This window comes from Chroicocephalus ridibundus, chromosome 7, assembly GCF_963924245.1.
Source record: "Chroicocephalus ridibundus chromosome 7, bChrRid1.1, whole genome shotgun sequence".
NCBI lineage: Eukaryota > Metazoa > Chordata > Aves > Charadriiformes > Laridae > Chroicocephalus > Chroicocephalus ridibundus.
In genome coordinates, this window is record NC_086290.1 from 52,835,281 (window position 1) to 52,851,844 (window position 16,564).

The following is a 16,564-nucleotide window of genomic DNA, read 5'->3' on the forward strand; positions in this document are numbered from 1 at the left end:
AAGCCATCACTTCACAAACATCTTCAGTTGTCTCCTATTTTCTCTGGTAGATTAAAAATGACCTGCAGTTTGTAACCTGTGGGATTACAAACCAGATTACCCAGAAATCTGAAGACAAGACAGAAACTCAAGAATACAATGGCTCTATTGTGAGCAGTTAAACAGAGCACTCCTCTAAACCCGCGTTTCTCTCTACATCAGCACTTAGCAGTGTTGTGACAGCCCAGGTTAAAGAAAGAGACAATTCCTGAAAGGAAAAAGGCAAATAAATCTGGCACTGTGTCAATACACGCATACACATGTAGGTAGGTACATCTACACACGCGTGTAAACTCATGCCCTTCATTCCCCAGCACTCTCCTCCATCTATTCCCCATGTGACTAAAAGTCAGAAAATGAATATAAATGTTTTCTGGCATTCCACTGACTTGTTTCTCTGGTTTTATGAGAGGAAAAATAGTAATGAAAACAAAGACCATTGCTCATATCATCGAAAAAACTTTAAAAGACACATTCATGTTTAACATCTACTAATTCCCCACCTCCTAAAAAAAAACAAGCAAAAAATACCAGGTGGTCATTCCCTGCTTCCATCCCCCCCAAAAAGACATAAAAATGGTTTTTAAGCAAATCTACCATCCTAAAAACCTCATGTGTCCAGTTAAGAGTCTCTCTTCCACCTGAAATAGCAATAATTAGAATTCTTCGAGAACATACTTGCCATCTACTTTCCTCCTGACGAATGCCAAGTAATCATAAAAGTTTGTAAGTGCAGGAAAATAAAAGACATGAAAACCCATTTCTTTTCTTTCACATCTGAAAATCCTTAAATGGAAGTAGCATTAAATAGTGCAGCATTTAACTTTCCCCCTCCTCACTTCAAAAGCAGTAACAACGTCTGTGAGATTTAAGACTAAATAATGCACGTGTAAAGACCTGGGTGAGTCATAGAACACGCTTCAAACATCCTTGCTCCTCAGTAGACCTACTAAAAGCTGTATCTAAACACAATGGCTCAATTTATTAGCCCAAAGGAAAAAGATACGATGGCAGGATGTTATCTTTAAACACTCCAAGCATTCCAAGTGCAGCGTTAATACATATAAAACAGTATGAAATAAGCAAATGCTCATTACCTATAATTTTTTCAACTAGATTCTATATATTACGATAATATGAGGCCATTCTAACCATCTCATACACCTAAAAGACTGTCACCAGACAAATACAACACTCTCCTGCTTTCACACACGATTACCTTTATAAAGCATTTCTTTATAAAGCAACAAGAAAACCCCAAAACTGGGAGCACAGCAATACCATATATGCTGTGAATAAGACTTTATCAGCTAGTGACACGAACAATGCTTTGTACTGCTCAATTATCCTGTAGGTGCGCATTTCACAGCCCCATCCTATGAAAGCGTCTGTAGCAGATGACTTGCTGGGAGGCTGAACCCCACACCTGCCGCCCTCCAGCATCTGCCCCTTACAGAGGCCACCAACCCAAATCAACAGCTCCTGCAGCAAAGCCACGTAAGCTTAAAAATAGTGCAGGTGACCTTTTCTGCCTGAAAATTTCTATGCACACTTCAAAATTTGCCTTGCTCCGCCAACAGTGAATAAAATAAAGAAATAATATCTCCGCAGATCTAGATCTCAGAGTAGCCATATCTTGCAGGCTGTTGTATCCGATCGGTGCACCTGAGAAGATACTGAGCACCCATGGGATCTGAACAGTGCAATGTTTATTGCTTCAATGAAGATAGAATCAAAACTATGAAAAGTTACCGAAAATGGGGAAAAAAAATAAATCATGGAAGTGGCATGAAAGAAACTATATATACGTAAAACCACAGATAGCTTGTTTCCCCATAGCCCAAAAGCTTAAATATGAGATACGATTTAAAAAAGTAAAGGCAAACAACCCAACAGAAAACTCCTGTCCACTGGAGTCTACTAACTGGCCAACGCCACCTTCTGGGGCAGAAACACAGCACTGCCACTTTATGCAAAGCTGTATTTCTCTTATTTTGAACTCAGAAGATATTTTATGACTAAATGCTTCCCCAGTATTCTCGCCCTTAATCCCAGTGTTAGATGGGAAGCTTATGTAATGTTGTAACCACTGAACACTTTTAGTATTGTCAACTACACCACGTGGCATCTCAGAGATCTGGAAGTTTTACGGTTTGACAAATCTTGTAGCACATTCACCCCAGGCCCATCTACTCATCTCAGTCTTGTAGGCTTTGAGGGACTGCGAACAAGTGACTTGATTAAAATCTAATGCAACCAAAACTCTCCTCTGAAGAGAAAATTCAATCCATTTCCAGTGAAGCAGAAGTGAAAAAAATCAAACAGCTTCCCTTGAGGTCCAACGCTGCTGCATACGCTCAGCGTCACTGCGTCTAAGGTGAAGTGGTAAGTGTCAGTCATCCTTACAAATCCCCAAGGTGATAGCTTCACTTTTAAAGCTTTCAACATACTTTGACAGTAAAGTAAAAACTTAAAGGTCAATGTTACTTGCTAAGGACAAGATAAACACAAGAAAATCACTTTGGAATTTTTTTTGTGGATCAGAAAAGTAAACTATTAAATGGAAAGGAAAAGTTTTGATTTTCTGTATTATTTATCCAAAGGCTTAACTTCCGGATATATTCAGGGATGATTTCTGTGATCTGTGCCAACATATTGACATTAGCCTTGCACCAGTAAAGAGAAATGCCATGCACTAGCCTTACATGCTAACTTAACTTAAATGTTACCTTAGCTAAGGTAAGCCTCTGCCATCAATGTTTTTCTTTCTTAATTAATTCTATGGGATGTGAGAAGAGTGTGGATAGCTTTGACGTTTTGCAACCATTCTTATTTCTGGAAAAGTGGGAAGTGAAAGGTTTTTGAGATATCTTACTGCTTCAAACTGATGTAAGAAATTGCCACACCACCACATGTTTACTGCATTGCTTGGTTTTCTGTACACAGGTAGCTGTACCTCCTGGCATTTTCCTTTGGGAAGATGGGAGATAAAAAAAAAGTGACGAAGATCTGCACTATCCAGCCCGTCGTCTGGTACGATTCTGCACACTTGCACACAGCACTACCCCTTAGTAAGCAGTATCACAGCAGACTGAAATAATTCACAGCGTACTGCTGCAAGCCCAGAACAATGCTGGCTGAATGATACGAAAGCATGCTCTTTTACAAAATGGGAAAGTATATTGTTTCGATAATTGTTATTTAACACACAGAATCTTGCTGCATAACATCGTACATCTCAATGCTGCAAGTATATTTCTTATTTACATCCTTTATCATTTCAAAAAGCTACTTTGTAATTAAAATACAAAACAAAGTTGAGTGTGAAGTGGGGCATGGAAGAGAGACAAGTGTGTGTGTGCATATGTGTACATATACAAACACGTACACACCTTGCATTTTTACCCTATTCAGTATTGCCCTCTCAGAGAACATTCAATAAATAATATAACATCATGTTTGGCTTTCCTGTGAAAGTTCCATAAATGTTTTCCAGCTCCCCGCTTTACATTTGTAATTTTTTTCACAGTAATGTAGTGAAGAAGAAAGTAGAAGTGTCAGGTTTAGACAACCATCAACACAGACAATCAAACAAACACAAAATTCGATCACTTTTTAGAAACATTTAAATTGTACTGAAAATGATAGCACATACTGTCTCAAGGCTTTTACAATGAATGTCAGATTTGACTGGAAAGTTGTGGCAAAGTTGTTCCGAAACATTCACCCTGCCTAAAACAATCACATCAATAACAGAAAGTCAGTCTTATATCTCTAAAAAAAAAAAAAAAATAAAAAAAAATCTTAAATTCACAGGGAATTTTCAAATTCTACTAAAGATAAACACAACAATGACCTTCCCATAAAATGTAATTTTTCGTACTAGTTTGCCCATATTTTAAAACAACAGTTTATTTTGAATAAGTAGTGAAAATATTTTTTAAGTGATGCAAAGCTATGACGGAACTCGTACAGTGCATGCTACATTTCTCAATTCAGGTTAAGCACCTAAAATAACAATCCTTTTCTTAGAAATTTTTTTTTTCCTAGAATATAGGTTGCAGGAAATGAATTATTTCAGCAACCATTTATCCAGCACGAAATTCTTTCTCCTTTCAATGAAGAAAAAGCATATAGGCTTAAAAACTGCCACAAGGACTAGAAATTAACTTAAATATTCAAAAAACGCTATTATTTTGAAATGATACAAATAGCTCAATTTTAAAGAAAGGAGAAAGAAACTTCAGCCTGATAACTGCAAACTCCTGGTATCATTAAGTTACATATAACCCAGCAAATTGTAATGGAAATGATGTGTTCCATCATGTTTCCCAAATTATGTTGCTGGAAACAATAAAGTATTTGCCTTCATAGCTGATATTCACCCCATAGCAGCTATGGGAAATACTTCTCATTAATGGCCAACTCAGCTACATCTCTCGAGTAATGTCACTGCACAGAAATCCTAGCCTTATCAAGTTTATTTTCCTTGCGCATCTATTGATGTAGAAGGGTTTGACTGCATTTTCCTCTATATTTTGGTAAAGTTCTCTTAGCTGTTACATGATTAAGTACACTCTACTGTACTACGATCAAAAGCATCTGGAAAGGTGGAAGTGAAGAAATGCTCTCTGGGAAAGTTAGCTTAATGCTTGCACTTCAGAGTCGCCCATTATCAACATTTCATAGCGAGTTTCTTTATTTTCAGGTCCCCAAGGTAAGAACAGTAAATTATGACTTGAACTAAACAAGTCACACTTGGCTCCAAAATCAGATTTTCCTACCTCCAGTTTCAGGTCCCAGAGGTGGGCAGAGGAAATCCTGGTCACAGCCAAAGAAGTCATTTTTGGCTCTGAAATAAATTTTCCTGCTTTACTAGAGCCAATCCCTACCATTGAGAGTACCATAGCTTTAAGCAATACTTTAACATTTCTTTTATATATTTTGCTTTAGCAACCTGATTCTTCAGCAATGTGACACCATTTTCAATAACACAGAATTAGGGGTTTCGCCTCTCTTTATAAAATCAGTATTGTTTATTATCAAGTATGCTTCTGAGCCTTAATCATTTCTTTCTCTCTAACACTGACAGAGTGCTTCATACTTCTCTTTGTGAAAATGAGTGAATGCAAGACATTACGTATCTAAAATTTTTAAGTGAGGCAACTGGAAAAGAAAGTAAACTATATTCTTTAAAGGTTTTACAGAAAATAATGTAACTTATAAAAGCATACAGTTACTTAAGGAGACCAAATACTTGCCATTTAATACCAGAAGTTGTGGCGTATATTTAGCACAAACATATGGAGAAAATAAAATTGGATATTATGCACAACACTTGACAATGAGTTTCTTGCCCATATAAAGACCAATGTCTGAATCCAAAGTGCTACAATTCAAAATATATAACAGAAGTTAATGAATAGTATGTTAGCATCAGATAACATGCATATGGGATTACACATCTTTTTCTGTCACATTATTTATGTTCTCTAATATTACAGTTCACTGGTATTAGCATCAAGTTACAAATCATAAAATATATTTAGAAAGCAGGTTGATCACAGATGAGTAATATTAGTGGAGATGAGCCAACATCAAACTGCCAACATAAAATATTGGTCTCCAATGGTACAATTCTACAAACCCTTGTGATTGTGCTCAGTCCTAGAAGTATTAAAGGGATTACTCACACAAGTAAAAGCTATGTGCAGGAGTAAGGGGTTATGGAATTGAGTCTTAAGAGGACTTTTATTAACCCAAAAAAGCAGACATGCAAGTGCATTTTCATGTAGAAGCAGAACACTTTTTCATGATTTAAACCAATCCCAGAAGTATATCATTCAGGGATATTCCAAGGGAATTGTTAATCTCTTGCATTTCCTATTTTTCAAGGGATGTCGCTATTAATCATCTTACCAGTTTCTTCGCTCAGTAATATCTACTAAGCACCTATTCCTATGTAAAAGTAACAGATGTACCTGTATTCATAATTTTACGTCTATATACATCTAACGTCACTGTGTTTTGAACTTTCTTCTGTCCGCTCAAAATTCAAGCTCCTCCCAAAACTTCAAAGCTGGAATTTTTAAAATTTCCAAGTTTTAATCAGTTTTCTGGTTAGCCTACAAGATCTAAAGAAACATTAACTGACTATATCATAATAGCAAATGTAACTATCCGATAAAATTTACCTGTTTAGTTTGGGAACTTAATGTACTCTAAAATCCTACAAAAAAAGATAAACTGTACAATGTCCTCTAATGTTTAAAAAAAATCTGGATTCTTCTAACCCCAGGAGGAAAAAAGAATTCCGATAGGAAAAACATTTAAATTAAAATCAGCCACCCTAAAAGAAAGTCACTCCGTTGAACTTCGAAGGGAGATTTTGTATCTTCTCAGTATAATGAGCACTACTGATATGCTTTGAAAACAATCCTGAATAGGAAAAGGTACTTGAATAAGACACTGTAAAGATATTCTTCCTGGTAGTTCCATCACAAATTATTTCTACTGTTTAACGCAAGGAGTATTTGAACATCAGCCTTCACTTTAAAACCCAACTCTATTCCCACCTCAGTTCCAAAGGATTAGGATTTGATTATAAAAGTACGGTTAGAAGACAAAGTTCCATCATAAGCTGGATGACGCAAGTATAATTTAACCCCCTGGCAATTGGGCTTGTAAGTTTTGGATTCTAACTGCTAATGAAATAGTAATTCAGCCAGCCGAACTCCACCTGGTTAGGACAACAGGTTAAGGATTAACTATAGACAGTTGTCTGCAATTAACAAAGAATCTCTTTTCATTTCAGGTAATACTAGCAACTATCTGCTACATGAGAGCATGGTTTATAGCATCCCTTCCAGTCCTTACCAACTTCAAGCACCTTTTTTTCCTTATTGAGAAATTAATACTCCTTCAGTTCTACAAAGTTTTACTCACTGAAGAAAATTCCAAAGCATTTAGAAGAATTGTAATAAAGTTTACAGGAATAAAATTTTGTTTTCCTTTCTAATGTTTAGGTAAGGTCTGTTGGTCTAGGGGAACTGAAGCAATAAACAACAATTTGCATTTGTTGATACACACAGACTATTAAAAATAAGACATCACATTGGTTTTATATAAAGTTAACAATTTTTTTTAAATGTAGCACTTACTCTGCTGTACCCTTTTATAATACATTTGCTTCATTCCATTCTGGGAAGCAATACTATTGAATATTGAATACTATTCCCTGCTCTGGCGGGGGGCTGGACTAGATGATCTCCAGAGGTCCCTTCCAACCCTATGATTCTATGAATTAGCTCTCCCAGAAATATACACAAGGAATAGTTTCAGGTGAAAACTGGTGTCGTGTCCCATTCTACTTCCCCTCTCCTCTTTTTATGTTCAATTTTACATGCCAATCTTCACTATCAACAGCCAGTTTTCCTTAAAAATATAATTCCAGTTCCTTTCCTGAGCTGACTTCTTCAGAGAACAGTGACTATCCTTCACTCTATCCTACTTCATGCAATTGAGCTCAACCAGTAGAAGAAATGTGCATTAATCCAGAACTTTTTGGGCTATCTGATAAACCTAAAGCCCTGGGAAAAAAAAAAAACCCACCATTCAATTTTGCGGAAGTACTGCTAGCTGGATATCACTTTGGATCCAAATTCTTGAGCAAAAGACACATTTACAATAAAACCCATTTCCCCTAGCATTATGGCGCGTGCAGTGCCATGCACCAGACAGCTCCTCAAATCTGATGCTCAGAGACTGGTGCATGCCCTTCTCTCATCTAGAATTGATCACTGCAGTGCTTTGTGCATTACCATATCTAAATATATACACTCAAACCTTTAGCTGCTTGCAAGTTGGCAGCTAGTGTTTCTATCCTGACTTAAAAATGTAGAGGTTTTCTGCAGTCTAATTAAAAAAAAATAGTTTAACACAACACTGATTTTTTGGAATTTAGTTATCAGTAATGGGATGTACTGCCTGCGATTCTATTATATTACATATTACGTTGAGCTTAAGGTAAAATCAAATACACTATTTTAATCTTAAGGAACATAATCCACTGTGAACATAATTCACTCTTGACACATTCTTTCCAATTTAATTTTGTATCATTTAGAATATAAAAATAATGACTTCCTGGAAATCATTTGGAGTAAATTGTAAGAGTTCCAGCCACACTGCAAACCAAGTATTTCCAAAATATCATTTCAGCATATCCTTCTAAAACAAAGAATTTCTAACTCCAGAAAGAGTGCTAAGTATTCTTTGAATGTAAATGTTTTTATACTAAAGTACAGTGTATTATATTTTACTAAGATAAAAAATGTTGTGGCTGAATAAGTGCTTCAAGAAAGTTATGCAAGCATTGAAAGAACATTGCAGTAGGCAGCCACCACTAATATAACCTTACGAGTCCTATAGGATGTGGGTTTTTTCCACCCAGGCTGTAATTAGGCACACACTGTAGACAACAAAGAAGTCTTTGGTTGTTCACTTAAGCTCAGAACACATCTCTAAACCCAAAGCTGAGTCTGTTTGGGCTTTCAAGTGCAAACCTATGTTTTTCTTGTTTGATTTGGCGTTACTAATAACCAGAATCCAGCTGTTTCTGGTACTTATTTATTCTGCGATACTTCATTTTGTTTCTTAGCTTCACAAAGCAGTCCCAAATAGCTCTAAAAGGTACGCATAAGATAAAGTAGTGACGATGGCTATTATCACTGGGAAGAAGTGTGCCAGCAACTGGGTGACTAACTAAGTGGCACGCCCAGACCACTAAAAAATAAGTGGTCTTACAAACTCGTCAATAATAAATGTTCTTTTTTGTAAGTAGAAAGAAAGTCCAGAAAAGCATTTTTCCATATTCATTGGCTTTCTTTTCCTTTATGAATGCCTGGCTTCAACTACGAAGTGCCTACTCTAGTGGAACATCATCTGTCCATAAGACAAGTCCTGTTGAAGTCAAAAGGAAGGTAGCGTTGATGTGGGTAATTACACAGCAGTGCAAACAACAGGATGCTACTTTGCCCACCTGCTGAAAAATACAGAGTCTCAAATTCCTTTAATTGGAGGCACTTCAGGATACTATCTTTAGAAGGCACTTAGAAGTGTTTGCTAAAGTTAGACAAAGCTTGAATTATCAAGAGACTAATGTCCTCAGTATCCAGGAAGAGGTTCTGTTATGTCATAATTTCAAACCTCAAAATTTCAAGCTAATAAAGCAACATTAGCCTGGAAAAGGCTTACAATTTCACTCTCCATTTAAGTGGGTAGTGTCATACACACAGTTACACTAAAGAAGGCAATGGGAATTAGAAAGGTGATATACTACAGTCAATAATGATCTTGTGTGTGAAACACATTGCTTCATTATGTTATTATTTTACACTATAACTATCTTTATCTTTCCACTTATTTTCTGAAGTAATCTTTTGATCAATCCGAATGCCTTGAAGTAGTATTTTCCCAGTGTTTATCCTAGATCTTCACATTCAAACACCCCACAACAGTAAAGAGTCAGGAAGTAATTCCATTTTTATACAAATAACACAAGTTTTGGTGCATGAAAACAGGCAAGTGAAGATGGAAACATGTACTGTTGCTTGGCAGCGTATGAAGTTAATGAGCATTTTAACAATGCAATAGCCTCCTATAGCAATGTCAGACAAAAATTTAAAATATCTCTAGCATGATATTAACTTATTTAGAATAACATAAATGAGTCCACAAGACACGCTACACTGTTCCTCCTCTTACCTGTGTAGAAGGTAACTCAAAGTATGCAAATGGGACCGAGCGGAATCCAAGAGTAAACATGTAGAAAAAAATATTTTGTGCGTATTTGGTGTTTTAAACATGACATAAAAATAAAGTACAACTCTTTCAATTAATATCCTACCTGAAGGTCTTTCACATTTGGAAACGGAATACCTATGGTTATAACTGCCCGGGCATTCTCATCACAGAAATCCAAGCCTTCACTAACTTTTCCTCTGCACACAGCTATAAGGAGTGCTCCATCTTGAACAAGCCAGAGAGGAATATACAAATCATTCCCAGTGATATCGGAAGAAAGTTTCACCAACATCTTCTAAAGTGCTAAATGTAATACATTATAATACACTATGTATCAGTCTGGAAAAGGTGAGTGGATATAAAAATACAGACTTCTTTGTTAGAGGGATGAGATTAACTCCACACTTCTATCAATAATGTTGTGATTTTGCATATCAACTAGCAAAATAATTTTGCACTATATAATATAGTGGTACTTAATTATGCAAGAACCATATATATCTACAAAAAAATTTTAAATTTTAAACCTTAAATTTTGCACTCCAAAAATCATGCTATTTATTGTCTAACATACTATCATTCTTTATTCTCTCTACTAACATTTAAGTATTTTGAGAAGAAATGCTATAGTGGCTGTAATATAATATGGTAAATCACAGTTATGCAATGTACTTTAAGTTCGATTCTTTGAGAAGCCACTCTGCGCCCTGCTGGACACACAACTGCACATCCCTACACAGCTCACTGCCTTTTGAATATCACTATTCGGATTATGCATCCTCCTGTACTTCCCTATATCTGTATGCAACAACATAAATAGCAGTCAATTTTCCTCATTTATCACAATAACTTATTAAGCTGAGGTTGACTTCACTGTTTATCCATGCCTTAATCTAATTGTTAAGCATGTTAAGAATCTTTTTAAAAAAAAAAAACAAAAAAACAAAAAAAAAAACAACAAAACTTGAGGAGTCTGTATCAACTATTTTGCATGCTTGAAGAACGTACCTTTTTCTCCTTTACATTTTATTGCATCATAGTATATTTTCAGCAGTTCATCAAAATCACTCTTTGCCCCTCCTTGAGGCTCCACAATGACTGTCTTAACCAGCTCCAGGTTCCTCCATAAGCCTGTGTGCATCCAGCGATCTTTTAATTTATCCAACAGCTGAAAACAAACAGAAAAATCCAGAAGAGCTGTCATGAAAGGTCAATCACTTGAACTGTTCAAATAAAGCACAAAGACAATTATTTTCGTGAAATTGTATTATCCAGTTTTTGTATTTATGAATAGAAATTTCCCTACCATACAGTGTTCCACAGCTACGCAACACTTAGTAAACATGATAGCCACTAATTTTGCTAATTAGAAACAGTGCAGATTTGTGAGTTATCAAAGCAAAACTCTCTAAATTATGACACTGGTCACTAAAGAATATCTTCTGGTATTCCAAAAAGCAAGAGAAATGTCATTCAAAGAAATTACCTGTTTTTCTGATTACCAAGTAAGAGATCCACAAGTAATACTGGAAGCAAATTCTAAATTAATTTGAAACAAACCTGTATACTTTAAATTTCTACAATATTTCTGTATTTTAAAATTTACATAGATAAGTTGAGGGAGGAGGCATTGACGTAGGAGCCTCCTCTGCTTCTTGAAGGGCCTCTCAGCTTTGTTATATCTACCAGATTCTGAACTGTGCACATTTCACTCCAAATCAGTACGTGTTCAAATCTTGCAAGCAAATAAGCTTGTTCCACATTTAGAGCAAAAATAATGAAAATATGTATTGCATTACAAAAAGCAAAGTCTAAAATTGCCACAGAACTGAAGTCAGATGGGTGGGGGTCATTTTGCAGTTAGCAGTCATTCCATGCCCTTTGCTCATCAGTTTCTAAACTGAATTTCATCAAGAAAGGGAGCAAAAAAAGTCACTGCTTCACCTGATGTGTTTGTTTGATGGTGCACAGCACTGCCCTCAAGACAAAAGCAAGGCAATCAACACATTTTAGAATGAACTGAGCAGATCTGGTTCAGTGGACAGAAGTAAATACATTATTTCACTCTCGCTGTTCATTAGCATGTCACTAACTGTTGTACAGTAGCGTTGCTGAGCTTCGTATGTACAGAGATTTTAAATTCACACATTCTGTAATACGGGTTATGCTCTTAATTTGTCTGTACTTCCCTCAACTGCACTCACTTAAGACTTTCCCAGTATTTTGCTCCAGGCTACGTAAACTGCTCCATCTGGAACCTGCACTTGCCCCAGTTCGCTGCTCAAAAAGCCACAGCATCCCTTAACTCCAACCCACTTGGCTTTCTGATGCACTCCAGCCAAGATCTCAGGATCTGGAACAGTTAGATTGTTACAAAATTAATCTGTCCCGTGTCCAAATATACAGTTTAAGTGTTATTGTGAAGCAGAACTAATGGTAACTAGTTGTTGTCACATTTGAGTTTACAGGGAGAATACCTGCAAATTTATAGTTTACAAGAACCCTTGCTATTTCATGTTCTCAGCATTAAAGGTCTGAGTGTTAACTCATTCTCTGATGTTCAGTATTTGGATTGGTTCCTTTTGAGGTACACGTGGTTCAGAGGGGACAAATACTATTTTATTCTTGAATTTTCACTAGTTTTGCTCAAGCTAGCAAATCTCAGGGAATTATAGTTGCTTACTACCTACACGACACCATTCTCAAGCAAGCACAGAGAGGCCAAGTGATGACCAGTAGGAACAGTTTCCTACGCACGCAGATGTTACTGTAGAATAAATCATCTCTTCTAAATGTGTCTGTCCTACTGTTTGTCCCCTTCTCTACCAGCTCTGTCATTTCCTGGCAGCATCCTGTCTGTAATCTCTTTTTATATAAAAGGTCGTAATACTATGACCGAGCAATGACTGTCCATCTTGCCATCCACAGCCTGCCACTATGTCTTCAGTTCTTGGATATCATATGGAGATAATTCTGGTAAAGAAAAGAATCAAACAAATTATGCCTGTAAGTACATCCATTTGGGATCTGTTAGAGCTGCCAGTGACTGTAATATTATTAGCTTTCCAGATTTCATTCTTCCTGCTGTGAAAATAATGTCTGCCTGGGCATTCACTTAGCAGTCTATGCTAAACTCACTTCTAGCGCTGTCTGCTCTTTACCATGCAGGAAGAGAATATAGGCAGGATATATTTGGGATACAACTGAATTTGGCATTCACGTACAAAAAAACTACCCATGCTTTGATTTCTAAGGGTCACTTGCTCCTCCTCCTATCATCTCAGCTACTGAAATCAACTGGTATTTTTCAAACACACCCTCATGAAGCATTCTTAGCAGAAAAATTGTTTTCTTGATTTAAGAGAACCAAGGAGTGTTGACAGTCTCAGAAAGGGCAAGATTCCTTACAAAAATTACTTAATCCCTTTAGTGCCACTGTATTTCTCTCCTATTTGAAAAGATTATAACTTAAATTCATATTTGGAAAGATGGCAGTAGAAAATCTTCCTCCAAATTCATAAGAAAACATCTTTTCTCTTTTGTGAGTTACCCAGCCCCTCTGGGTAAGGATCTATTAGACCATAATAGGTTCAGGTTCCTTGTTTAATTGGCAGCAACCTTCACAATAGAAAATCTACAATTTTTGATGGAAATGGGCGAATTATTCATGAAAATCTTTGGCAAGAATGGAACAATTCATTTAATTCACACAAAAGTTATTACCTCTTCCACTTAATGGAGTTTGCTAGATATGGAAACTTTCTTGTACCCAGGAAAGTATGCGCAAACACACACAATACCCATGCTATAGACACAGACACTAAACCAACAAGAATTATGGACATGACTGAATAGAAATAAATAAAATATAGAACACATACATGCCTCGTAAGAGCTAGGAATCAAGTGCGGGTTTCTCATAAAAAATTATTTCACTTCGGGTTGAAAAAGTGCAAATGGGAGCAAGATATAATGCCAGGAATCACAGGAAGCAACCATTAATGCCCACACTCAGTCACTTTTTCTACCCAAGGGAATAATAGTTTCTGCAGTGGAAGGCAGTCTGTGTATATTTTATTAAATCCCTTAAAAATGGATTCTCAAATGGTTTATTAACAAATGGCCTTCCTCCAGGAGAGCAGAAAATCTTGTTAGAAAGAATCTGTCATCTTCCCATGCACTGAAGGATGTTTACTTTGATAGCTCTTTCCTTTTTTTCCTTTCTGCAATTTAAAGACACCTGTAAGCTATGATCCATAGGAACTATGAGCTCAGTATTTAGATTCCCCATTCGCCTTTGTCAGCATCCTCTTTTTTAGGCAGCTTTTGAAGCACTCTTCAAGCTTGGGAATGGGGGAAACTGTTTTCTCAACATCTCTTGCCATTCTCTTGCACTCCTAGGCAAAATCCTCTCATTCTGTGTCCACGAAGGAAAAGCTTTGCCCCTTTCCATTTGCCGCTTTGTTTTATTCAGTGCCAAGAACTGCATTAGGGGTTCCCCGTGTCGTGAAGCAAGACCAAAGATTTGTTTAATGTATTTTACCCTAAGGCAAGTTCATTGTAATTTCCAGCATCTTAACGAAGTTGAGAAGTTAACTTGCAGCAATCAAGTTGCTGGGAATGCACATTTTCTGCAGTACTCATTACCTCCTGACAGTAATTTTCCAGGTAGCAATTACCTGAGGTGAGGGAGGGTCTAACAGAAAACACTGTAACATGATGAGTTACTTCTTCTGGTTTACAGTTCCCTAGCTCTTGTCCTGCTACAAGCACCTGCTACTAAATTTCTTTACATGGAATATTCCTTAAATATTTTAGCATTGACTCACGTAATGAATGGATCTCACCTTGCCAGCAGAGTAAAATGGCATCACAGAAATAATCCCTCCAACAAAAAGTGCTTGGGAAAGCAATGGAACACTTAAAAACATGAAAGGATGCTCAAGAGCAGTACAGGACAAAAAGGATAATGGCCTAAGCAGCATCTGACAGCAGAGTAAAATAACTCTGGCTTTATTAGCTAGTTTAACAACTATTAACTATTTAATAATAACTGTCAGTTACAATTTCAAACTATATGCTGTCTTGTTACCCATACATTTATATAATGATAATTGAACAAAAGGTATTTCAAAGTGCCCAAAATTTACACAAATATCTTTTAACCCTCTTAAAGGTCTGCCATGATACACTAAAATCCCCACTTCTCCAAACTTTGGTATTTTTTCATCTTGTTTCTATGTAATATTTTTTTTAATGATATGAAGTTCCGTTTTTCATTGTTATTCCGATACGAAGGGTAGCTGGGGGGAGAAAGGAAACAGCCATTAGTTTTTTCATAATAAAAATCACAGTATTGGCACCACTGTTAGTGCAAAAAGTCAGAGATTCCCAAGGGACTAACATTGATCTAAAAGCCTTTTCCCAAGCAGAGCTCTTCATGTGTTTGCTACCAGAATTTTCTTTTTGAATAAGCACTGCTTCAAATCAAAGTGTGTCTTCAGTGGGCTGGAAACGTGTTTGAAGGGTCAAATAGAAGTTCTACATCCAGTCAGCACAAAACTTTAGAAATGGAAAATAGACCTCTATGGCCAACCCCGAGGCTGAGCAACAGGAGTGACTTCCCTAGACTCCGTTTTGGTAGAACTAAGAGGGCTGTGCTACACTTGGGACTAAAAGGGCAGTCACTTGCAGAAAACAGGGTTATCATCCAATCCACCAATATGTAAAAGTGACACACAAAGACGTACAGTGCTGCTATAATGATGTACTCCTACATCATCTTTTAAGTATCAGTCCATTAAGGTACATGCTACATACAGACACCAAAATCCTATTTACATGAAACGGAGTGAGGAAGAGGTGGCACCAGTTTTAGAAACAGCTAAAATCATGTCATACAAACATTTTCCCCTTGATTTCAAGGCTATGTTACATGGTACTGTGTTTTGTTTTTTTTAAAATGTAATATAGAGATATGCATCTTAAGATCATTTACAGCTATGGTTTGTAAAACCTGAAATGTCTCAAGAAACACGAAACAGAAAATACTGGCCTGGGCCATTCCCTGCTGAATACATAAACCGTACCTGAATACCTACCTGATTATAGAAAGTATTTCCAAAGGGAATCTAGACTAAACTAGAACACTACAGACATGTAGATTAGGGACTTCAGACATGGAATAAAAGGAGCCCCCAAAGCTCTGGCAGATGGAGAAGAATATACTTTTACATCTACAAAACCGAAATACATCATGCTATTTTCCTAGTACACAGACTAGGGAAATTACAGATTATCTCATTAAACAGTTTCTTTTTCTATATAACTTTGGAACTGTCTTACAGATTTATTCTTTTTTAACTTTGCAATACCAAAAAACATTTTAAAAAGCTGCAGATATATGTGCCCACATCCAGCTGCACCCCTCTCCTCATACAGGATGAGCAACTGTTTTGGCAACCATAATTCGATTCAGAGAGACAAGAGAACCTGCCAAGTTGAATTGTGCTCTTCTAGCCCTTTCACAGTCCTACGTTGTGAAAAAGGCCATAAATTCCCCATGCAGGCAAAGTCAACTGCAAAGTAAGGAAAATGCATCCAAAGGCAATTCCAACTGCCTAGAAATCCAGCTAGGATGAGGGAACAAAACTAAAACCTACTCATTTAAATAAAACAACAAAACTTTTTCCAACACATGGTGCTCTGATTTTAGAACTAG

General features: G+C 36.6%; 1 protein-coding gene across 2 annotated transcripts in view; it reads right to left on the reverse strand.

Moving 5' to 3' along the window:
* BRIP1 (BRCA1 interacting helicase 1) overlaps positions 1–16,564 on the reverse strand; it is a 63,301-nt gene that overhangs the window by 10,509 nt on the left and 36,228 nt on the right. For both annotated transcript variants that reach the window (XM_063342103.1, XM_063342102.1), the window contains exons 15-16: positions 10,852–11,011; positions 9,947–10,068 (exon numbers count right to left, since the gene is read on the reverse strand). In XM_063342103.1, the coding sequence (XP_063198173.1) occupies positions 9,947–10,068; positions 10,852–11,011 (282 nt within the window). The remainder of the gene's footprint in view (positions 1–9,946; positions 10,069–10,851; positions 11,012–16,564) is intronic.